The 24,384-nt window shown below is 40.6% G+C and overlaps 1 protein-coding gene across 2 annotated transcripts; it reads left to right on the top strand.

Annotated features, from left to right (window-relative positions):
- Nucleotides 1–312: 312 nt before the first annotated feature.
- Nucleotides 313–22,924, top strand: LOC111847930 (synaptopodin). Of its 2 annotated transcripts, XM_023819555.2 has the most exons (4): nucleotides 313–442; nucleotides 5,307–6,633; nucleotides 15,501–17,518; nucleotides 20,535–22,924. In XM_023819555.2, the coding sequence occupies exons 2-4, from the start codon at nucleotides 6,492–6,494 to the stop codon at nucleotides 21,090–21,092; spliced, it is 2,718 nt and encodes a 905-aa protein (XP_023675323.1). In that variant the 5' UTR covers nucleotides 313–442; nucleotides 5,307–6,491; the 3' UTR covers nucleotides 21,093–22,924. The 2 variants fall into 2 exon arrangements, 1 of the variants encoding a protein (XP_023675323.1); XR_002839195.2 differs by lacking the exons at nucleotides 313–442; nucleotides 5,307–6,633; nucleotides 20,535–22,924 and adding an exon at nucleotides 9,567–10,192 and having other exon boundaries at nucleotides 15,501–15,638.
- The last annotated feature ends 1,460 nt before the right edge of the window (nucleotides 22,925–24,384 follow it).

The raw sequence follows: 24,384 nt of genomic DNA, 5'->3' as shown, positions 1-24,384 counted from the left end.
ACAAGAAAAGCAAAAAAGAAACGCTTGTAATCTACTCCCATTTGTGTACATTTTCATAATCATACCAATTTTGTTTTTAACATAAACTGCTTCTTTTCTTTTATTTTTATTTTTCCTGACATCAAAAATGTATGTTATGTAGATTAATGCAAACAGGAAGGTCATGGCGGCAGGAGGGGAGAGGTACAGATTTCTTAAATTGCCATGTTTTAAATATGAAAATATATAACAGCATAATGTGTTCAGTGTGCTGAAAGTAAACCATATGAAAGCAGACAAAAGGCCCACTGTGTTCCTTACAGGAGAGAGAGAGAGAGAGAGGGAGGGAGGGAAGGAGAGAGAGAGAGAGAGAGAGAGGCAAAGGAGAGGTGTAGAGACACACATGAAAAGGGCAGTGCATTGTAGCATTTGTGCTTGCCCACACCACAGCACCGGAGTGCAGGTGAGCTGTCTTTCTGTAGATAGACTGCTGAGAGATTGGCAGAGAGCCGCTGTCGGGATCGTGGAACAATAGGACGTCTGCTTTGATAGTGCACTGCAGCTTGAGCGTGGGTAGATCTTGGATAGTCCAGGCTGTGCATGAAAGAAAAAAAGTTTTTGAAACTGCATGCAGTCAGGGACTGAGGCAGCTTGAAGGCATTAACTGCATGTATAGTTATGTGATTGTTTTGGGAATTTAAAATATGAACATTTTTCGTGTGTGTGTGTGTTCCATGAGAGACTGTGATGCAGGCATTTCGCTGTTGCACTTTTATTTCTGTTGCACACAGGGCATGTTTCACATTAGCAGGGTTGCAAAAGTTACGCTTGGCGGCCATTATCTGAAAATTTGATCACGGTGCCAAAATGTCAGGGTGAGGTCAGTGCTCTCCGGTCGTTGTGATTGCCTTAATTAATTCCAGACCTCAGTCGGTAGGTGACCTTAAAACAGGCTCAGAAAATGTGCCCTGAGACGCATGAACATGTAAACAGATTCTGGAGGAACCTCCTCAGTTCCGGAGAAAAGGACAGAGCAGAGTAAAATATAAATTGTGTAGAAGGGTTAATAATATCAATAGCACACTAATACCTTAAAGACATCAAAAGCATACATTTCAGCAACACTTTACCTGCAACACCCTGATGTCCCGACTTGCCAGCTCCTTCGATCTTCTGTAACTGAACACCGCAGTGTAACTGTAGATGGCATATGCAGTGGAGACTGAACCCCGCAGTGTAACTGTAGATGACATATACAGTGGAGGTGCACATTTGACGGTAAGGACTTCCACACTAGCCATTACTTTCAGGAACACAGGGGAGCGACCCATTACCTAGCGTGAGGGGTTCCTCTGTCCATCAGGCCAACGCACGTTTCTTTGCCTTTTAACACACATAGCCTTGACTTCCTTATTTCTACGGTCATTTTAATTAACAAAAAGCAATAAGAATTACAAGTAGCAGCACTGAACCGCAGTCTCAGGAACAAATGGATGCATTCAGCTTGCTTGATGATTCTGAGGTCCTCCAGAAGACCAGAGGTGAAGTTGATTGTGTTTTTATTGTTTGGACATGGATTGTCTCTTAAAAATGTGAGGGGGGGCCAAAAAAAATTGTAGATACAAGTGTCCTGCATTACATGGTGATTATTCTTATAAATGACCATCTCCAGAGAGAAGCCTCTGCTTCTCCTCTGATTTCACGCAGTTTTCATCTCCACCTCTACTCAGCTGCGTCAGATCTTGCCACTGACCTGCGCAGTTCCCATGTGGCCAGATCCTGGATCAGTCATTCTCATGCATTTCCATTTATGGCCCATTCCTCTGCTAAAGGGCTTGGGCTGCCAATCTGCTTTTCTTACCAGAGAGAGGACAGGAAGAAAAAACATCTCACATGGGACTCGCTTAAGCCGGTGATTGACAGCGTGTGCTTTTGATGTCTGTCATCACCTTGTGTTAGCCAAAGCAATGCCACCATGACCTGAAAATAATGAAGCCTTGTAGACTTAAAGCTTGAAGCGGAACCCCAAAATTACTGTATTTTAAAGTACTTGCGGGTCTTGAATGAGGCTTTGTTTCAATGAGAACAGGTCCTCCTTTTTTCGACAACATTGTTTTCCAATTGGCCTGTGCTTGCCACATGGTAATAACTATCAAAGCGCTTCTACGATGTGAAGAAGCTTGCCATTCCATTCATCATATAAACATGTCAATCAAAAGCCAGAGGAAGCAGTTTCGGATTAATCTTATTATATTGCCCACAGAGATGACTTTATGGGAATATTTCCCCGAGGAAGAGATAAACACTTTTACACTTTTTTTCTTCTTCTTTTTTTTAATTTATACCAGTGTTTCCCAAACCGGTCCTTGGGGACCCTCAGACAGTCCACGTTTTTGCCAGATTGGGAAACACTGGTTTGCATCAGTTCCTTTGTACCAGTTATGTGAGAAGCACAGGTCTGAGGCTGACATTAAAAGCGATATCGGACACGGAATAGCACGATAGCACGCCATGATCTAGTATTTGCCGTCGTCAGTCATGAAAGTCATAATAGTTAAAAAAAAAAGCGGTGGTTATAGAAGCAAAACTTTTTTCTACTCAAGTCGATTTTTATATGCAATGAAACCCACTTACATGATACTTAAGTATTTCCTTCTACTGTAAGATTTCTAGGCTATCTGTTTCTATTTATTACCATGCCTGATTTCAGGATTATTGGCTCATAAAAATCCAGTCTTCTTCCATTATAGAGTAACAACACAAACTGAAGCAAAACATGAATATAAAAAAATGATTCATGTTCACGGTGAACCATACCTTCTGAGAAGGCATACTCATTTATTTGACACTCATTTTGTGTCCCATTTTTTTCAGAGGTGTGCTCGGAACATAGCGTAATAACCATCGTGTCGTAAATGTGTTGCTCACATCTTTCTTGATGGGGCAGCTGCAGAGGAATGAGCTGGACTGTGAGAAATGTCACTTAGGTGAGAGGTCCAGGGAAATCAAAGGCTTCTTCACCTGACAGCGTGTCCGGACAATGCAGCTGTTTGTCTCTCCATCTCCTTTGCACAAGACTTTTATTTTTCCAGCCAAGCCTCGTTCACACCCGCGTGACGGCCATTGTGTGTGTGTGTGTGTGTGTGTGTGTGTGTGTGTGTCTGCTTTCTGGCGGGAGGGGCAGGGGCTGCACAGACAACCTTCCTCTTGTTTGTGCTGTGAGTCAACTGTAGAAGAAACATACGTGGGAATGCAGACAGACCCCGGTGGATGTGCTATCTGTGACTGTGATCTGGAGGTATTCAGCAAGCACAGGCAGCATCCTCTGCTTAGCTGGCCTCATTTACTCTGAAAATATGTGTTTTTTTTTCCCCAGAATAATGAATTTTACATTTATTTAAGTGTCATAAAATGATGTGAATTTTACATACATGAAAAAGGAATTGCAGAAGGAATAAATGCCAAGATATACATAGATGATAATTGAGCTGATCATAAAATTGACCTATAATTTATGAGCAATGACTGTTTAAATGGGCGATGATAAAATTAAAGTACTCATTTCCGAAATTGTTCAAACGTAATTTTTTATTTCACTACATGGTAGACTTGGTTGCCACATGACCTGTTTTTATGATTAATTTCTCATGACATCAGTGCCAGGTCAGAATGAGGATGAGGTGCATTTCTGTCCGCTGGTGGATTTGCCGGAGCCTTACTGGTGTATAGGGCACAGGGGTGCTGTGTGGTCGGATGGGTTCGGACGCTGTGCTTCTTGCCAGTTCAAATCTGTTATTCGGCAAAGTGATGTCACCCTTGTGCCCCTGAGCACGGCTCGTAGTAGCCATTAGTGCCCGGGGGTGGCTTTCTTAATCAAATGTCACTTTGGATAACAGTGTCTGCTCAGCAAATACAATGCATATGCGTAGGTTTTTGTACATCATCAATATTTTACTCCTGGTTTACTTTACTCCTGGTTTTTCTCGTCAGTCAGAGCGAACTGAGAGCAGTGACACCAGTCCGTAGGTGACGTAGTTTCGCTGTCAGCGGTTGAGCTGAAAGGCACAGTGGGTGGCATACCAGTTAAGTTAGGCAGGACTGTGGGAGTACTGGTGTGCGCCAATTCAGGGCCAAGTGTTGTACTTTTAACATGAGGTATAACTTTACTGATGGAACTACACATAAGTGACACTTGTAGGATAAATGTTACTACTGAACAATTAACAGTGTCAGCCTCTAAACAATGTTAGCCATTCCTTAAATTTCACCTCCAGATCATTTAATTAATTAACTTAATTCGTTAAATAACTTCATGAGGAATTCGTTGGCCAAGCATATTATGCTGGTGGAAACGTCGACAAATAGATGGGTAGACTGGATGGTTACTGAAAACACTGGGGTGACTTTAGGTGAGTTTTCGCAATGGAAAAGCACAATATTTTACAAGAAAACAAACAAATTTGTTTGTTTTTGTTTTTTCATTCATTCATTCATTTCCCAGACCTACTCATTTTAGCTGAATGTGCTGGAACATGCAACCCTTTGGCAAGATGGGTTTGGCACGGCTTCCAGTACAAACGTGCCTCTAATCTATGGTAAATGCAGCTGGCCGTACAGTGAGGCTGTGGGCAGCTACGGAAGAGTCCGGATGGTCTGGCGTGAAGCGCAGCAGCTGGTCCCAGCTGGCACGTTTGCATTTGAGATGGATGGAGGACTGTTGAGACCTGGATGGTCCCAGGTCGTGTTACTCTGCTCCTCATGTTCTTTGGTGGGGGGGGGGGGGGAGAAACAAAACCAAGCTGTCTAAATAATTTACCGCCCTGCTAGACTAACAATATGTAGAAACCATCCTTATTTCTACTGCTTCTGGGGAAGATACTGTCGACAAGAAAAGCACAAGCCTCCGTGAATTACATTACAGTTTAATGTCCGTAGCACGTGTGATATAATAAGAGACAGAACATGCTGAAAAATATCCTTCCAGCATTGTAATTCAACAATCATAATGTGACGTTTAATAAACCATGTTATGGGCTTTAAAAGAGCTGAGCTGTGTTGTTAAAACGTCATGTTCATTAAATATTTTACCAATTTGAGAGTAACCTCATTTTTCTGAAGAAAACAAAAAAAACCTGTTGTACACATTGCTTATAAAATCTTGCCACATTATGAATCATGTAGACCCTCATAGTTCAACTTGTTTCACATTAATACATATTAGAAGCCTGGAATAACAATTAAAAAAAAGAAGAAGAAATAATTCATTTTCCTATTGAATTTGAGAACATGACAGTCTGATAATTAACATTTTTCTTCTTTCCCGGTAGATGGTTCTGGACTGAAAACAACGCCTCATGGGGAATAGAAGAGTCAAATGAGCATCAGTTTCTGACAGGAAAGGCCCAAATTGCCAGCTAAAACATTCCAGATGTGACTTTTACTGATAGAACCCAGTGGCAAAGGAGCTGAGCTTCAGTGAGGTTACACAGATACGAAGATGCCTTCGGACTGGACAAGGATTTACGTAAAGGCTTGACTCTTTTTGACCTGATGCTTTTTGGAAGACTCTTAGCTAAATACACCTGTCAGTTTGGCCCCAATGAAAAAGGAATAAGCACAGCCAAGCCCCCACCCCCATTTTGAAAACCATTTTCACTTCTCAAGCACCAAATTGATGATTTGGGATTTTAAATAAACTGTGATATAAGATCTATGGATAGTATTATGCATGAGAGATGTAAATAAACCATCCAAAGCCAAAATATGCGAATGCTGTTAAGCTTATGACCTTATTTTGACATCCACAGCCTTTTGACCTTTATACAGTTATCGGCACAGACGTTAGACTTCATTTGGTTTCTCTGTTGCCAGCAAGTTCCCAGGAAATAAACAATCTGCTGTTCCAAATATCTGTACTGCATACTTCAGGCAACACAGGAAGTTCTAAAACAGTTTTACTGCTAAATTGTCATGTTTTGAGGTTCTCAGTGTAAAGATCCACTAAGAGCTTTTGAGCTTTAGTTCTGAAGATGTATGATCTACCCTAGAGACAACTACAAATATACAAGGTGTTCTAGCTTAACTGGACATTCGCACAATATCCGTGACCTTTTTTTGTCGGAATCTTTTCACTGGACCCACTTTGAAGAAGCATCCTGGAAATACCCCTTACATTTTGAGAAATATCAGCCCTCTTTTATTGGCATTTCTTGAATAACTATCTGTGACGGAGGAGGTGGATAATAGACACTTATGTTGAAAAATCTTCACACTGGAAGATGTGCTGTGTTCCTCCTAGCTGGCACTGGTTGTACCACTGGATGTCTTGTGATTTTGTCTGAAGCCTCACTGACACTGGATGCTCTTTGAGTCACAAGGGTCACACCTCACTTGCAGTGGACAGTGACCCTCCCTGACCCCTGCAGCGCGGAATTGCAAAAGGGACACAAAGTCAGTTCAGTAGAGCTCCAATTAGCTTCAGAAGACCATATCTGGTGGGAGAACTGGAGAAGATGCATCAACAAGTCAAACGACAAGTGACTTGGACTGGATTCAATTCCTTTGCTAGCCTTGATAAAGAGAGACGTGACTGTAAGGTTACCAACGGAAACCCAGCACTGGGACCCAGCACCGATCTTCCAGGCAGAAAAACAAGTAAATATTCCCTACTTTTATCCTTATTAAAATCAAACTTGAATTGAATGTTTTCGTAGCATATCTCCTGTGTCTAAAACTCTGTTTAAAAACTAAATCTGAATTGCTCTGGGGAGTTAATGCTGTTAATGGCAAGTTTCATATCTAAGACGCGCATTAAAATTTCTCCTTGTGAAAGTACTACACTTGTACCACACTGTGAAAAATAACGTTTGCATATTGAACTGAAGTGGAATGCAGAATTTAGATTCAGCCAATCTTTACTCTGCTCCAGATCTCTCTAAAGATAAACAGTTTAAAGACTCAGTGAAACATCTGTCTCTATAGTCAAAAGCTAGTTGGATTCTGATTATTGCACTCGTTATCCATTTGTTTACAAAAACTGCTTACCAGTTAGGGTTCTGATACTTTTTGGTGTGGATGGTGACTGAAATGCATCCGTCCATCATCTAACTGCTTATTGTGGTCAGGATCATATGTGCAGTTTGAATCCTAGACTTGGGACTGGATGCAAGTCCATCACAGGGACACACAGGCACACAGTAACCAAACACGTGTCCATCATATTTTTCTAGTTTCATTTGCTAATTTTAAAACCGGTCCTTTTCCATCGCTGAGTCTGAAGCTATGCTATTGCTTAGCCAGATGTAACATGCAATTTTATAGAAAAGAAGAAAAGTATTTTATGAAGTTCACTTCAAAAGTACAGAGGCAGGCCATTTAGTCTCAAGATGGGTCTCAGCTCATCAACTGGCATCACTCTTTAAGACTTTTTATGTTATTGTATTATTATCCGGAGAATAAGTGCCCTGTGAACCTCAAAGGATAATAAAGAACAGTATAGGGCATTCAGGACACCTGTGATTGATACATTTTTGGACAATTTAATACAGATTTTGACAATTTAATACAGATTTGTATAAAATGTTTTACATATGCCGAAGAAAAGTATATATTCGGGAAATATAATTTTTAAAAAAGAACAGTCATAATAGTTCCAGTCAGAATTGTAAAATAATTAAAAAAAAACCCTCCTTGTAACCTTATAGTTTGCTTGTCCCGTGACAGGCAGTGTTTGCCATTACAGCGTGTTATACAGCCCTTGTGCTTGTTTGTCCTGTGGCTTGTGCATATGGGAAAAGCCACAGGACTTTAAAAGTCAGGCTTGGTGAACATAGCGGCTCCCACAAGCTTCAGAGAAAGATTTCTCATTAGTTTTCTTCAGAAACATAAAACTGTGTACATCTGTCAAGATGTATAACATAGAGCTATAATTCTTTTAGATTATTTTTTTAGACAGAGACATCTTTACTGCAGTGGCTCTATGACATAACTGACTGGAGAATTAAAAGCTAAAAATAAAATAATAACACATTGTATGTCAAAGTGATATGATTATATATTTGTTCCCAAAATCTTTATGAATCCAACAAAAATGTAATAATCTAACAAAAAAGTTATTCAATTCAACAAACTTTTGATCTACCAGGAAATAAAATAGACTAAAAAACATTTATGCATATGAAATGGATAATAGTATAAGAAAAACGACCTGTCTACAAACATGCTATTCAATAATATATCCAATACTGAATTTCAAAAGTAAATATAAACCAGCAATTTAAATATAATCAGCAGCACACCGTGTGTCTTTATTCTATCAGAATTGCAGCAAATCACAATTTATAATAGTAAACAAAGCGATGTGTGAGTCTGGTACTGCTTATAAAATGCAAAACCTCCCCGAGTCAAAAGTGTGCAACCAGGATTCAGTGGGATTAGAAAATACACCTTCCTCCAGTGCAATACACCTTCCTCCAGTGAAATCTTTGACTCCCTAAAGCAGCTTCCAGTACTTCTGAGTAGGCAGTCAACCGTATCTAGGAAGCCAAATATGGAGCGGGTAGAGTACAAAAATGTTTTCATACTGAGATGGATTTTTTTTTGTTGTTAAAACCTGTTACTTGCCGGTGTATATGGCCCTGTATGACTTTCTAAAACAGGGTTCTGTCTAGTTCAAGTTTACTCTCTTTTAACTTGTATCAGGTTTCTTGGAATCTTTGATGTTGAGTGTTTTCTCCCTTAATCCAGAATGTCTCATGCAGAGTGAAGCCCACTTGTAAAATCCTTACTTTCTGTCAGCGTTTAATACTTTGTAGTGGGTTCTGCTGTAGGTTTGAAGTGCATGTTTTATAGCACAGCTACCATGAATGGTGATCCACACTGAGAGATAAGAGGAGGTTAAATCACAGCCAAGATCACATGAACTCCTCAGTCAAGTCAAATCTCTCTCAGTCCCGGCTCCAGTCCACTGGGCCCATTGGAACACTGCTGTTATTCCAGTTTGTCCCACAGTGAGTGAAAGGAAATATTCTTAGGGGAAATCTGCACTTTGACAGACAGCTTGGAGCTCGTTCTGAAAATGCTTTCCCATCCCTTTGAACTGGTCCCCCTCTCCCTCATACCGATGTCACAAGTAGAGCTCTATCTCTGCCCAGTGGGGAAGAAGGAAATTCCTGTCCACTCCCATAAGGTTGGTGCTCAGGGTTCAGAAAGGGCAGCCCTCAGCACAGGGGGGCAGCCCTCAGCACAGCGGGGCAGCCCTCAGCACAGGTCAGCAAGAAAGGTCCTGTTGAGCGGCTGGTACAAGGCCGGTCAGGTGTCTGAGGACCACCATGTAATCCGCTCTCCTTTGGCACTACACCCTTCCCCTCCGTCAGCCCTGCGCCCCCCTCCCTCGAGCAGAACAGGACACGCTGCCAAGGCAAGCACAAACGGGTTGGCCTCCCTCCCGCTCAACTGCTGAAATGAGGTTACACTTCTGCATAAGCTTTTTAACAGACGCCACAGCACAGCACATTACATTCATTTCTGGAAATGAATTAATGGCTGCCATATCTGATGTTTTCACTTAATGCGTCTCTCTGATTATATATTTAGTCCCCATTGTCTTTGACTCTAGAGAAATATTCTTGTCTTTGGAGCTTAATTATCTTTGCAGAGCCGGGCGAAGTATGAATGACATCAGCATATATCTTACATCTTGATTCACTTAACGTATGTTTTCTCACTCCAGATTTAAGACCTAGGCTCAAAATAATTTATATACTGATTTTATAAACTGTGGTTAAACATCTACATATGACGTGTTTATGAAAACTAACAAAAATGTTTTATGTTCTCCTGTGTGGCAGGGCCGTTCAATAAAGAGGGCATTTGCATAATTAAATAAGGGTTAGGTGTGACTTGGTGGCATGAAGCACTGGGTGATGGTCACAGGCATTAAGACCATGAGGCATTCCCAGCGCACAGCACTGAAACGCTGAAGTTTCAGTATAAAACTACGATCAGCTAACTGTGTATCACAGTATAACATCGACGGGGAAAAACTCGGAGTCAGAATAAGTTTCTTGATGGACGGAGCCATTCGGTCCGTAAACGAAATACAATCCCGCTTAGCTGAAAAGGGGGTGTGGAAAAAAGCCCTACAGTTAAATTGCAAAAGCTTGTGGAGGAGCAAAGTGAGATCCAGGGAGGGAGAATGGAGTTCTCATAAAAGGTAAGCAGGGGCATATTTTCTCGGTTAGCTCTTTTGTGGCCCCGTAATTAATCTCTCCTCCGGGTTATGAAGTGAAGCTGTAAAATGGGCAGCATCTTATAAGCCGACATGTGTCCTCTGTTTACGTCCAGTTAACTTCGCCGCGGTTTCTGTGTTTTACTTTCTGGAGGATTGTTGTCTTAATACTGCAGTGACGCTGCTGTCAGTTTCGTGAGAATTCATGTGTTCATTACAGTGATGCGGATGGACTTTTAACTGCGTGCAATAAGGCAGCCTAATTTACTGACCTGGCATAGGGGGATATTAATGCTGAGGGTGCCAAACATATCGACATAAACCGAAAAAAAATAAAAAATAAAATGACATTAAGCACAGAAATTTAGGTATTCGCTTGTGTAAGATAGGTTGTTGATTTTGTTTGATTTTGCTGTCCGCTATAATCTTAGGGTTCTGAGTGGTACTTGTTAATATGACGATGATGATAGAATTTATATAAATAATGAGCTAACTATGCGATTTATATCTTTGTTATATACACTATATTACTTGTTACGCTTTTGTAATTTTGTTAGAAACAACATTCAGTTGTGAACATTTTACTCCCATTTAACTTAACCAACCCACAAACTCGAATAAACTCATAGCGCTCATACTGGCAGAGGGGTCTTGGTGAGACAGTGACTGCGCAGTAAGATACGTAACAGCGGAAAGTCCGCGGGCTGGGTCGCAGTCCTCAGTCCCTAAACCGAAACCTTTATATAGCATTGCGACATCCACAGTCTGCAAAATACAACTCCGTGTTTGTCCCTATTGCATGGTATTTTTCTTTCTTTCTGTCATGACTTCTGCTAGACTTGTTACTTTTAGAAAACTACGCAGTGTCATATACTTAACTGTAAATGAATAACATAAAATTAAAGAAAACAAGATTTAATGTCAGTCCGTAGCAATTATGGTTAGTGTTTTATCGTTTGTCAGCTGTCAGTTTATGTCAATATAAACATTGTCAGGCATGTTTACAAAGTAGGCGGCAAAAAAATCTTAGGAGATTTATAAAGAGAACTAAATAATTAATTAAGAGAATTACGAGAAATGCATAAAAATACATCATTATTAGTAAGCAGGATGCTGAAAGCGTGACACTTGACTGTAGAGTTTATAGTTTGTTCCCAGGGTTTATTTAAATTAAAACCAGATTGCCTTGAAACCCAGCAGCAGATAGACACTATTTGTGGTGTAGATGGAGATCATTCATGCATTTCTCTGGATTCCTTGCACATTTGTTTGAGCCAGGGAAATTCCCTTTTGGAATACATTTCATTTGAGAGCATACTGCATCTTATTATGGTCATATTAAGAGAATTCATCTGTGATTTTTGCATGCCGTATGAAATTTATTAGTAAACCCCACTGAACAATAAACTACTTTAATTTCTTAGCATTTTATACTCAGTGCACAGTATTTTCATACATGTACATAGAGCAGAAGGGACAATTCAAAAATGTGTAGGTGGTTACACCCTGATTCGTAAATTGCTCAAGATTAGGATGAGTTGAATTATTTCTTAGTGATCTGAAAGTTATCCTGTAAGGGACTGATCATGTATCATGTACTAGATTAGGTGTTTTTTCAAATTGTAAATCTTGAAGACTGAAAAAGATTTTGCAAAAAGGCATGTCTTGCAAAGGCAACAAACATACTGCATAATCAAGACTGAACCTGACTGACTAACATAGGTTACTCTGACAGTGAGAACGCACAACACTTCCCCAACATACATAGATCTGTTATGTTATGTTCTGTCCTTGTACGCCCTTCAGTTAGTGTTTCTTGGGGAGAATGAGACGGAAATGTGTTTCCCCTCTTTTCATGATTAACAGCTAAAGTATCTAAGTTAACTTGGCAGCAGTAGTAGTAAAATATTAGTTACTAAGCCAATTCCTTGCTATAAAACAAACAAACAAGTAATAAATACATAAATAAAACAGGATGTTAATTTCTTTATTTGATACCATGGTCTTGGACACTTGTAGGCCTATTTTATTCCATTTCACAACTTTTTAGAAACATGACGGCGTATAGAAGGTTCTTACAAAGTGGCTGATTGACTGCAACCTTTCCCAGTGTGCTCAATAAAAAAAAATGCAATTTGACATTTTTGTAGCTACCTAAAATTTGTTTATGTACTCTACAGTGGAATTCAGGTAGCTTTGCTGCAAGTTAATTATTTACATAGGAGGTGTGCCATTTAAGGTGCAGTTAAGTGGCTGGCATGACAGAAAAGCTTTGACATTGTATATGATCATTTGTGAAAAATCACTGTTATTCACACTTATTTGTCCTCACAGCCAGACCCATTTATTTCCACTGCGTCTTACCAGTGTCGTCCTAAAACTGCACATCATTTTTTTAGTTTGGGTTTCAATTAGAGCATCTCAGTGGTTTAAAAATAGCCTCAACAACAGCAGCAACAGGTAACGTTTTCCCTTCCTACCCTGGCATCTATCAAATACATATACAGTATAGACTAAAAATCAAGAATAATCAATATGATTGAATAAATTTCTCAAACACAAAAAAAGCATACAGAACGAGAGTGCTGAAGGAATGACAGGGCCGGAAAAGTACCGCGCTTAGCAGGAGGCCTAGAGAAGCAGGGCAGCGAAGTCGGCCTTCGCCCCGGGCAGCGAAGTCGGCCTTCGCCCCGGGCAGCGAAGTCGGCCTTCGTCTCGGGCAGCGAAGTCGGCCTTCGCCCCGGGCAGCTGGACATTCTTTCCGAGACTTTGTACTGTAAGCTGCATTTCATAATGAGATGCGGCAAATAGCATTTGCTTCCGTTTACTAATATAATATAATTTCCATCTGTCTTCACTGTCTAGCATCAGTCTTTATGTTCTCCTTTGATTTTTTTATCCTCAGCATTTTGTTCCTGGTTATGGGTTGATTTGGTTTGAAATGATATTTCTACGAAAAAGAAGATATCTGTAATCTGTAAATTCTTTGTACTTAAGAGGTATTTAAATCACTTTTATTCATCATTAATCCAAAGACACGAGATATCTAGCGTTTAGCACTTTCTGGCATGATGTGTCTGTGTTTTTTTCTGGTCTATTCCAGCACTCATAGATGCTGTGTTTCAGTAATGCTAAAAATGCTTTATCCTGTTGATGTGGGTAGACAAAGACTAACTCGATCTACTCCTTCACACCAAGTTTGAGACTTTGTTTAAATGGTCATAAAACACATTTTAGGAAAGAAAAGGTTTAGGAAGTATCAATCAGGAACAAATTATACATAATAAACCAAAGTAGTTTATTAGTCATTTTTGCATCATTTTGAGGTATTGTGCAGCTAACTTGTTCACTTTGCATCTGTGTGTTCTTTCAGTTCAGGACTAAGTGTGCTGATATTTATTGTTTTGGGAAATGTGAGTCTGTTGATTGTTTCAATTGGTATTCTGCCATTGTAAGGCATGACGAAGTTCTCAAAGAATTAACTCAACAGTGAAACTGGGTGACATGTAACTGCTTTTTGGCAAGAGATATATTATCTTTCTTTGTGCAAACATACTTTTTCCTAAGTGTTCCGGAGTACCGTATTACATACCCAGAGAGTACATAGTGGAAGTCTTTTTGGAGAAGTGTGGAATAAAGAGGATAATTGATCAACTTTTCTCTTTAGTTCAGAATTCAGAACAGTCGTGCATAGTTTTTGACTGATGTTGTAAATAATAGTTTTGCATGCAGTATGAATTCCCTGCACAAGGTCGTAAAGCCAGCTCAAGCTCTGTGGGAAAAGATGTGTCCTTAAGGAAAACAAATAGATTGTTTATATTGGAAATGCAGAGGAAATTTCTCCTTTATTCAAATTAGCAGATACTTCCTTCACGGTAGTGTTTGCCTAAGAGAAAAGTTAAGTTCTGAAGGCAAGTTTCAATTTCAAGGAAGGAATTTTCTTGGCCTTTGTGGAATGCTCAGGGAGAGCCCACTGCAGATGGCAAAGGAAATAGCTTAGTTGTTAGGAATGAAGGGCTTTAGCACAGAAGAGTAATGTGTGACATTTGAAATAATATATTTTAACATGTTCTTACAAAAACAACATAAAATCTGAAAAAAGAATTATTTTCCAGTGAAATACTTTTATGTCTTGATAAAAGCATTAAGCATATAATGTTACTATGCATTGATCATGCTTTGATGTACTAAAGCTTTAGGATAACCTGCTGTATGATGCACTTTCTGGTTTTAATTTGGTATTTTGCTTTGAAAATGAAATTATTGATCTTACTCCAAGTGTGTGATGCATTTATGATGATGTCTGCATTAATTCTAATCTAATTATAGGAATATTCTAATGCCAGTCTAGCACATAGCTCACCCTTAAAATCTTCAAAGATCACTCTGTTTGACATTTCCTCCTTAGCCTTGTTTTCCAAGCTGTCAGTTTACCGCTGCAGGCTTGTTACACAACAGTGGTCATCAGTGCGTCTCTATTCCTGGAATGGCCTCCCTGTTTAGATGAAGATCCCAGCTGCTTCACCCACTTTGCCCAGATTAAATAACCGCATCTTGATTTCCTGTCCATACATGCTCAGCATAGTTAAAAATAATGACTAATTCCCTTGCCGCAAAGAAACTTAAAAGCAACTTTAGTGGAATATAAGGGGATTTCACTTGCTTCTTCAAAATGACGTATTTAAATATAACGAGAACAGTTGTGGATAGACGTGCAAAGCGTAGTTATCATCAAATAGGAATTCCACAGAAACCTCAAAAGTGGTAATTGAATCGCTATAAATGCAAGTGCATGTTCAGGCCCAGAGATTATGATAATAGTTTTTTTCTCCTGGCTTTTAAATCAAGATGTGGATAGCCTAACAAAAGTTTGTTATATTCCTGAAAATGTTTTCACACAGTAAATGTGGCACAGGAGAACAATCAAAAGAAATGTCTGACAAGGATTGGATACGACACCACACACACACACACAAACACACACCAAACTCACTGAGGTCAAGCACGTTGATATGCAATCGATATGATATTGTTACAGCGGATTTCAGTTCAGTATTACCTTATTTAAATGAATCAGCAAAACAAAATGTGTTTATTGAAAACAGCAATACAATTTATAAAGTTTATATTTCTTAATCATTAGGGAAATGATGAATCACGTAGGCTATGGTATTTGTAAGCGTGTAAGAACTTTGGTGAGTGACTCATTTGGTAATACCTGCCACCTGCTACTCATGCTCATTTCCTGCTGAATCTGCTGCTTTATACCTATTCATCTCTTTGCCATTTGCAGATCTCAGCCGAAGTGCCAGCTTATCAGAAAAGGAACTGAAAGAGGCTCGAGACAGAAGTCAGATCATTGCTGCTCAGCTGACGATTCCATCAAATGCCAGCTCTCGAGGAGTGCAGCTCTTTAACAAGCGGAGGGCACGTGTGAACGCCTTCACTCTGGTTAGCTTTGGCAAGGGCGCTGGACAAGAGGCTTCTGGCAATGACAAGAACTGTCCTCCTAAGAACACCCTGACATGGGAAGACAAACTCTCTGAAGGAAAGGAGAAAGAATTTAACAGCAGAAACAGTGATTCCCAACTCTCCAGATCTTCCAGTGAACTAATCCAGAAGGACAGCAGAAGCATGGTGGATCAAAGTGACCCTATTCCAAAAATGGATAATTCTGCCGTTCAAGAGGAAGATAGACATTTTCTTCCCGTGAAAGAGAATGACGCAGAATTTTTGAGTGATATCACAGAAAAAGTCCATGAAGAATTAGCTTACAGTAACTGCAGTAACAGATCTGTCCAGTCCAGCCAGGGCATAGATGAGGTGGGGGCCACCAATCCGGGGACGGACTCCTTCACTTCACCAGGAGAAATACCAAATGGAAGTCACAGTGATCAGAATGCTGTAAATGGCTCCCCATCCCTGATGAAGCAAGCTACAGTCATCACTAATCGGACAGCACGTCCATTTGGGTCACCCAATGTTCTGAGGTCCCCAGAAACCAGGAGTCCAGTGATGGGCTTTCCCCAGCATACTATCCCAACATTTAACAAGCCTCTTCCACAAGCCTTCTGCCCCCCGCCCCCTGCCTTTTCACCTTCTCCGGTTTCACCTCCTGCATACTCTGCCCCACCTGAATTCTTCAGTCCCCCTCCAGTGTCTCGTATCGTTTCGCCTCCACCATGCCTGGCCCAATACGCACCAGCGGTGACTCCAAGACCACATTACAACCCTCAGCTCATCAGTGAAAGAAAGCAGCAGGTGCCTATTAGAACGGGAATCCTGGAGGAGGGCACGGCACGTAGGGCAACTCGGAAGGCGATGTTCACATTTCAAGAGAAGCCAAAACTTGATCCAAACCCCGAGCTCCTGTCCCTAGTCCAAGGAGTCGATGAGAAAAAGAAGTTAAGGTCCCAATTTGAGCACATGCAGGAAGAGGAGTTGCTAGAACTCGGAGCTGAAGCTTCTAATTTTCTTGCTAAAGACACGTCCTGCATTAAGGAGGCAAAGGTACCTGAGTGGTCCTCATGTTTGAAGAGATCTGAGACAAGGGTCAGGCCTGTTCCCAAGACAGAGCAGGGACTGACTAATGCATCAGGAAAGGGGGCTCAGCTTTTTGCTAGACGTCAGTCCAGAATGGAAAAATATGTGGTAGGGACCCCATCAGGGATAGAGGGGTATGTGAGATCTCCCTCCCCCACTGCATCCTTGCCTCCATCTTGGACCTTCCCATCCAACATGCCAGGCCGAGTTAAGGCTATGGCCAGTTCTAATAAAATCAATATACAGCCACCAAAGACTGTCAAAACTGCACCTGTTGTTGTTGCAAAACCAACCCCAGCAGCAGAGTCTCCAGTCTTGGAGAATGGATGTACCAAGACAGAGATGAAGCTATACAAGCATCAGCCCTATCAGCTGGACTCTTCTCTGTTCATCCTGAACCCAACCAAAGACCCAATGAGCTCTTTACCAAAAGCAGCACCACCCCCCAAACCCGTGGTTTCAGAGAAAGTCTATATGCGGCAAACCTCTTTGCCTACAATTGCCACTCCCATCTCTCCCCATTTAAGTTCTCCAGTTCCTTTCAGGTCACCAAAGAGCCCTTCTACTCACGTTCCCCAAAGCCGCGTTAATGGAATGGGATCTGCAGATACCAGACCGAATTATGAAGCTTCTCCCAGACCAGAAGTAGGACACCAAAGAGCCTCTCCTATCTCTCCTTTATCTCCTCAGCGTGTGGCATCACAGCGGCCTGGTATCCAGGCACCAAGACCTACGTTCTCTGCCAGGAAAGCAGGAATTGAACCACAGGTGTGGAAGCCATCATTTTTCTTTTAATTAATTCAACTTGAAGACTTGAAGAATAATTGATACATGCACCAAGAATTGCCTTATGTAGCTCAGACTTGATTGTCGCTTCTTACTGCATTGTCACTTTGTTTGATTTTACAATATGTATCATGAAACAGTCAGTCTGCTTGGCTGATTTGTTAATGTAACATTTAATGTCTGTTTTCCTGATGGCATAAAGCAGGTTATTTTTAGCTCCAAGGAAAACACGTTGCTCTGATAACATTTCGGAATGTTATATCGCTGATATCCTCATCATTTGAGAACAGTTACTGTGACTTTTTTCTCTTTGAAGTGGTGTTTGATAGATTAATCAGCATGAAAGCCATGTGAAGCACTTTAGGTAGAACCGACCCAAAAGCCTCAAGATCCGGCAGACAGTAGAACACGTGCCACCGAATGTAATCTGTGAAATGACTCCCAGCCATTTCATTGCTTGCAGAACCCTGGAAATTATTGATCAGTCTGAAAAACAATTCCAGGTTTAGCATGAGAAGTTTGGAGGAAACAATTTCCCAGGCACTTGTTTGAAATTTGTTTGTACTAGTAAGCCGTCAAAAGCATTTATAGCATCTTTGGTTTATAGATGCATGATTTAAAGCTGAATTTGGGCAATGTGGAGAGCAGAACTGGGGAATTCCCTTTGATGGTCTTCGTTTTATTTCCAGTGGATTAGTCAGATACACGCCCCAAGTCTATAAATGCAGCTGCACTATGGTTTGACTTTAGTAATTGCTAAAGTGTGTGTCTTTCAGCTATAGATGTTGTGTATTTGTTTATTGAAAATATTTTGGTGCGTTAGTAGTATTTGTATAGAAAGTTTCAAGTGCCTACAACATATTTACTAAAATACAAGCCATGGTTAATGTAACTGAACTGAAAAAGTCCAGTTTATTTATATATGTAAAATATATGCAGTGTTTTTCGTGTTTAATTTTACTTCTAATGCATAATTCTTGTCTTTATTTTTATGACATTTCTATTCACTTTTGAATTGTTTAATTCTTTAAAATGATTTCCTCCTCTGTCCTTTTCCCTTTATTAAAGCTCTGTCCTAATAACCCCTTTGACTTCCTAGTCTTTTTTTATAACTAACACGCTGCCATATTTCTTTATGTTCACACTGAACATCTATTTTCTCCTTGCTTCTGTAATTCTATACATTTCTTTTCTGCAATCTTCTGCATATCAATATCTATGCTTATGGAGCAGGAAAACAAAATCTTATCAGTAAACGCGTAAGGAATGAGGCATTTCTAAAAAAAGACGTGGTTTATATTGGCCTGCAGAGTCGGCTTTTTAATGTCATAACTTTAAGACGTAATTCAAGCCAGATGCTTTGGTTACTTTTACAGTTTGGTTTAACATTTTTTCCCGTTTAGACTTTGTCTTATTAAAAAGACTCTGTTCTGCCGTGGTGGCAAAAATTCACATTGGGCAATGGCTTGTCTTTTCCGTATATTGCCAGAATTTCCAGACAGTAATATATTAGATCTTTTGTGCTACATAGGTATTTGTGAGGTATTTCTACACTGGAAAGTTTTCAAGGAGACTTGTGCAGTGTTGACATAGAAGTAGAATATACAAAGCATCTAATGGCACATCATCACTAAAAATAATTGCTTATAGATTGTTTCTTACTTTGGTTTTGGTTTTAAACTGGGATGAAGCTGGTTTTAACTGACTATTTATGTAGGACGTGCCAAGTCTGGAAGCGATTACCGCTTGAACAGATAGTGGTGAGGGACTGGAGACAGGAATGCACTGGTCTTTATTTTGGAAAATTTTGATGAGCCATGAAATTCCAGCTTCTCTATGCAGTAGATGGATTTTGGCTCTGGTTACCTCAGTAACTGCAGACAGCAGCATACTGACTGAGCAAACCCCTACCTGTCCATACAACTGTGTTACTGGAAACAAGTGTATCTGTATGATATAGAAAGTTTTAAAACATCATTTACTCTTTTTTTTGCAGACTAAATGGGTGATAAATGTCATTGGAAACACAAACAACATGTTTAAGGAAAACCAGACCTACGGGTCAATCCCCCATTGACCGAAAAGTAACTGATCTTGATACATTCCAAGCGAGTGTTCTGTAATGAATATGTCAGCTTGTGTCCAACCGAGGCCTGGCTATTTAGACACAGTGTACGACAAAAGGACAAAGTTATCTCATCTGTCAAAGCCTAACGTGATACGAATTACTGTGGTGGACTGGAAGGCCTTGATGAAGAGTGGGGTTGTAATTTAGGTACTAAACTTAGCATGTAGAGGATGCAAATAGGGAAATATTAGAGTATTAAGTAGCCATATCACAGATCAAACGGCATGAGGGAGGTACTGTTCTACAAGTCGTGGCTATGGGTTATTAACAAGAACTTCATGGTTTGGACCTGCAGCGGGCCGATCCCATCGCTCTGCTCTCTCTCTCCGCTTATTCTCTCTGCTTGTATATTAACCCCTGTCACACAGTCATCATAATCAATAAGAAACATGCCTTACGCAGAGTCACAAAGGAGAACATGTGTGAGATATTATATGAGTATATAAATATAAAACACAGAAAGGAAGCATAGAGTTACTCCAATGACCTTCAGTTTAAGAGAAAACAAAGAAACCTCACGATGCAAAAAATGTGGCAAATTGCACAAAAGGAAGGCAGTTATCCATGCATTTTACTGTGCCCGTCTTCCTGCATACAGACTAGACGTAATCATTACACTCTCCACTTCCTATGGGCAGACAAGGCCAAAATGGTCTTCAAAAGCATATTGAAGCAAACTGCTTTTCTTCATACAAGCCTTTTAAACTGACCTCAAAACGCATTGTTTTGCGTTATTGTTCACATCCGTTTTACTCTTTCCTAGGAAGCAGTTAATGAATGATTCATAAAAATGCGGCTTTTGGACAGACTTTGCCGTGTTCTTACAGAATGCTTCTTGAATGCAGTAAAGCCTCCTTTTCTCCCATGCAGACCAGAGGCGAGGGCCTGTCCACCCCAAGCCCCCCCACCACTTCACTCCGGTCCAGGCAGTCCGGCAGCTCAGATGGCCCCGTCGGTGGGGTGAGGGTCCAGCCTGCCTCAGTCCTCCAGGCTCCCTCGCCGCTGCCTCCGACGTGGGACGAAAGATCCCAGTCGCCCAGCGTCGGCCAGGATGACAAGGCCAATCGGCGGCTGCTAGCCAAAAACATAATCAATGCTGCCAAGCGCAAGAACAGCCCATCCCCAGGTGCCCTGGGGGGTCGGGGGATGTCCGTGTCCCCTGGCTTCCTGCCCCCCCACGGCCAGCGGCCTTTCAGCCCCTTCCAATCCCGCTCCCCCACCTTCATCAGCCCGCCGCCGACGCCCACCCGCTCCATGCACTCACCCGTGTGTCTTTATTCCACGCGTTCTCTCACTGACTCTGATGCCTCAGTGGACTCTGAGGATTTGGGTCTCAGGTCACCCGGGACCCGCAGCTACAACACGTGTCCCCGCGGTTGGGGTGGAAGTTTGAGGCTCAAGAGAGGAAATTTCCCCGCTGACCTCTAGGAAGCACCTCTGCGTACGGCCAGATTGACGAGCCCTGCGTCTTTCATGGTCACGCTGTTCCATCGCTCTCTGCGGCGCTCTGCTGCAAAACATGGAAACAGGAATCTGAGATAAATTTCTTGACTTTTAATTGCAGGTTTTGTTTTACCAAATTGTTTCATGTCGAGTTTTCATTTTTACTAGTTTTGAGATTTGCGTGCAAGTTTGAAGAAGTTTTTCGTGTAAAGAGACGGTATATTTGTGATTTTGGCACAACTGACAGGACAGACATTTAGAGAAACGTTACTGGATACGTCTAAGAAGGTTCGGACAGTTCGATGTGGTGGTTACAGGTAACTGGGATGAAGACAGGGCTTCAAAATTTGCCCACATTCTCTCTTGATAATAGCCGGAGAAGATGAAGATGGCATGAAGAATATTTTCATTCTTTGTCATTGTATTTGCTTTGTGTACCAAACTATAACTTTAGAGCAAAGAGGAAGGTTCTTACGCAGTAATCTTTTAACGAATTCTACTACAGTGCAATAATCCATGTATCACTTTTTTTTTCTATGTACTCTGTAACATAATGTTTTTTGGTTAATAGAATGTTAAGTATCATATAAAGTCACTGAAAAGTACAGACAGAAGAGGGAGAGCTGAATATTCAAAACGCGTCAGTGATAAAGATGAAATGGATGCACACAATTCAGTGTTTATGCAGTAATTTGTCTGCATCATTTTAGAGCAAAGAAGTTTTTCAGAACCAAAATTTGAAATTCTAGTTGAATTTCAGTAGGAAGTGGTTAATAGTGTGTTATTAACATCCAGTGTCATTGAAACGTTCCTGTTTTCCAGAAGCTAATTTAATGGAAGTCTAGGCTCGTATCGATGGTTTCTTCAGTCATTTTAAGTATGTTGATGATGGTCAGATGCTGGATGCCTTTGGGAAGTAGGACGTAATGTCAGTCGAGGAGGAAGTACTCTTAAGAGAGGTTCCAGATTTTTTCGCTTGACTATAATGGAGGTTCAAAGGGAAGTTTCCAGGAAATATTCAGACATTACACATTTCAAGGAAGAGTATCATTAAGTACATTTTACATAGTGATTTGTTGTTAATTATTACATTTCATTTTGGTAACAGCATTTGGATCATTTTTGCTTGTTTTTGGCCTGATTGTGCAAAGCAGGTGTTATTCTGAATATATGCTGTATGACAATGTACAACATCTGGGCTTATCCTGTTTTGGACACTGAATATGCATCATCATGTAAACTACGAGTATAATGCAACCACTTTACCACAAACAGATGCTACACAGGCCTACAGCCAAGCCCACCAGTGCCCGAATTACATTTCACCCCTCAGCACAGAGAGAGTTACACTGTCAGCAAAAAGTACCAGTTTGTACCCTCGAGGGTTGCTGGGGTTATATCTGACAGTTGTACTCTAGCTGTCGGTTAATGTACCTTCAGGTCTAATTCAAGGTACAGAAATTGACATTTTTGTACCATTGGGGGTGCATTAATGTTGCTTGTACCTTGGGGAACAAACATATACCAAGGGCTGTACCCTTTTTTCTGACAGTCTAGAGGTAGTCCTTGCATATCATAACAGGGCTCAGCTTAGGCATAAAGCAATGGATTATTCAGTGTTTCTACCCACTCTGAGTAATGTGTTGAATAATGTCTTATTGTCATGCATGGACCTTCAGCTGGTCTCCTCGAACGCGGTCGGTATATTTCATGTCTTGCAAAAGCCGCTTGTGATACAGTGTGATTGAAAGTTTAACCAAAATCACATTCCCAATCCCTAATGCTCTGCTGTTTAAATAAAAAAAATATATCAGTTACCAGCTGGTACTGTTCAGTAAATTATATTTTTTCTTTTCTCTCCTCTTCCTAAATCAGAAGCATGTTTCCAGAAACAAACCACATATTTTTCGCTACTATAAATAATGTAAACAGACTGCAAGTAGGGATTTAATTGGCAGCTGCATGGCGATTTTGCCCATTTCATGTGAAGTGCGTTTCCCTTGAAATAAGCTCTTTTCACTGGCTCGGCAGTGACAGCGGGACTCTTTTGTCTTAAACAGCACACAGACTGCCATCTACCGGGCACTGTTATTATTTTAGTTTCGCTAGTGGTGACGGCAACAGTAGTAGCAGCAGCACTTTTTTTTCTGGCCAGAGGGGGGCACTGCATTCCTACATTGAAACTATTTTTTTTGAGATTTCCAGCTGTTGGGTAACAGTGCTGGAAAGGATCCACTTAGTAATACAATAAAAGCAAAGACTATATACATAGAGCCCCATGCCCCTTATTTAGGGATGGAGTGCAAATATATTGTGTACTGTCTTTGTTCGGCTAAAATATTTAACATATATGAATACATTGCCCAGCTAATAACATACACTGGGTATTAAGAATAACTATGGCAGTGCTTATGGTGTCTTTTGCAGTGAATCTGTCTACAAGCGCCCACTTACTTAAGCTTTCTATTGTAAAACAGAAATATAATCATCTACACACAGGCGGCTTGTAAAAGATGGAATGACTAATGGTATGTCAGTGTGGAAAACACTATGCAGCAAATGGTATGTCAGTGTGGAAAACACTATGCAGCAAAATTATTTATATCGGAGACAGTGCCAACTAAATGTCTCTCCTATAACTTGCAGTGTAGATTTTATGTGGATGATTTATTACTACAAAGGATTCAAACAATATTCGATGTTCAAAGTAAAACAAAATGATTAAAGATATAAGGTATTACAGATCAGATTATGCCTTCAGAATTCGAAAATGGTATTCAGTGAAAATATAAATAATTACCCACGACTAAAAGACTTTAATAATACATTTAAAACTCAGAAATATACTGATGAAATTTTCATTCTTTACTCTTATTGAAAGATGCCCTTAGGGGTGTCATGGTGGTGCAGTGGTGCAGTGGTACAGTAGTGCAGTGCTTAGCACTGCTGCCTCACACCTCTGAGACCGGTGTTCACCATGGCTCCATGTGGAGTTTGCATGTTCTCCTCGTGTTGTCATGGAGTTTCCTTTGGCTACTCCAGTTAGCCCCCAACCCCAGTCCAAAAACATGCCGAGGTTAATTAGTTAGCAAATTGCCCATAGGTGTGAATGGTGTGTGAGTGCCCTAGGATGAGTTGGCACCCCATCTTGCGTGATTCCTTGCCTTGTATCTATTGTTTCTCAGATAGGCTCTGGAACCCCCACAACCCTACACAGAACAAGAGAAAAAACAGACAACAATGGAAAATGTACATCTATACATTGTTGTAATACACT

The sequence above is a fragment of the Paramormyrops kingsleyae genome, chromosome 10 (assembly GCF_048594095.1).
Source record: "Paramormyrops kingsleyae isolate MSU_618 chromosome 10, PKINGS_0.4, whole genome shotgun sequence".
In the NCBI taxonomy this organism is placed as follows: domain Eukaryota; kingdom Metazoa; phylum Chordata; class Actinopteri; order Osteoglossiformes; family Mormyridae; genus Paramormyrops; species Paramormyrops kingsleyae.
Note: the sequence above shows the minus strand (reverse complement) of the source record. Positions and strands in the feature narration are given on the sequence as shown.

Excerpts from the sequence above, each read along its gene's own strand:
- LOC111847930 (XM_023819555.2), top strand. The coding sequence starts at position 6,492 with ATGCATCAACAAGTCAAACGACAAGTGACTTGGACTGGATTCAATTCC. Across the intron at positions 6,634-15,500 it reads TCTTCCAGGCAGAAAAACAA|ATCTCAGCCGAAGTGCCAGC; the intron begins GTAAATATTCCC and ends TGCCATTTGCAG. Across the intron at positions 17,519-20,534 it reads AAGCAGGAATTGAACCACAG|ACCAGAGGCGAGGGCCTGTC; the intron begins GTGTGGAAGCCA and ends TCTCCCATGCAG.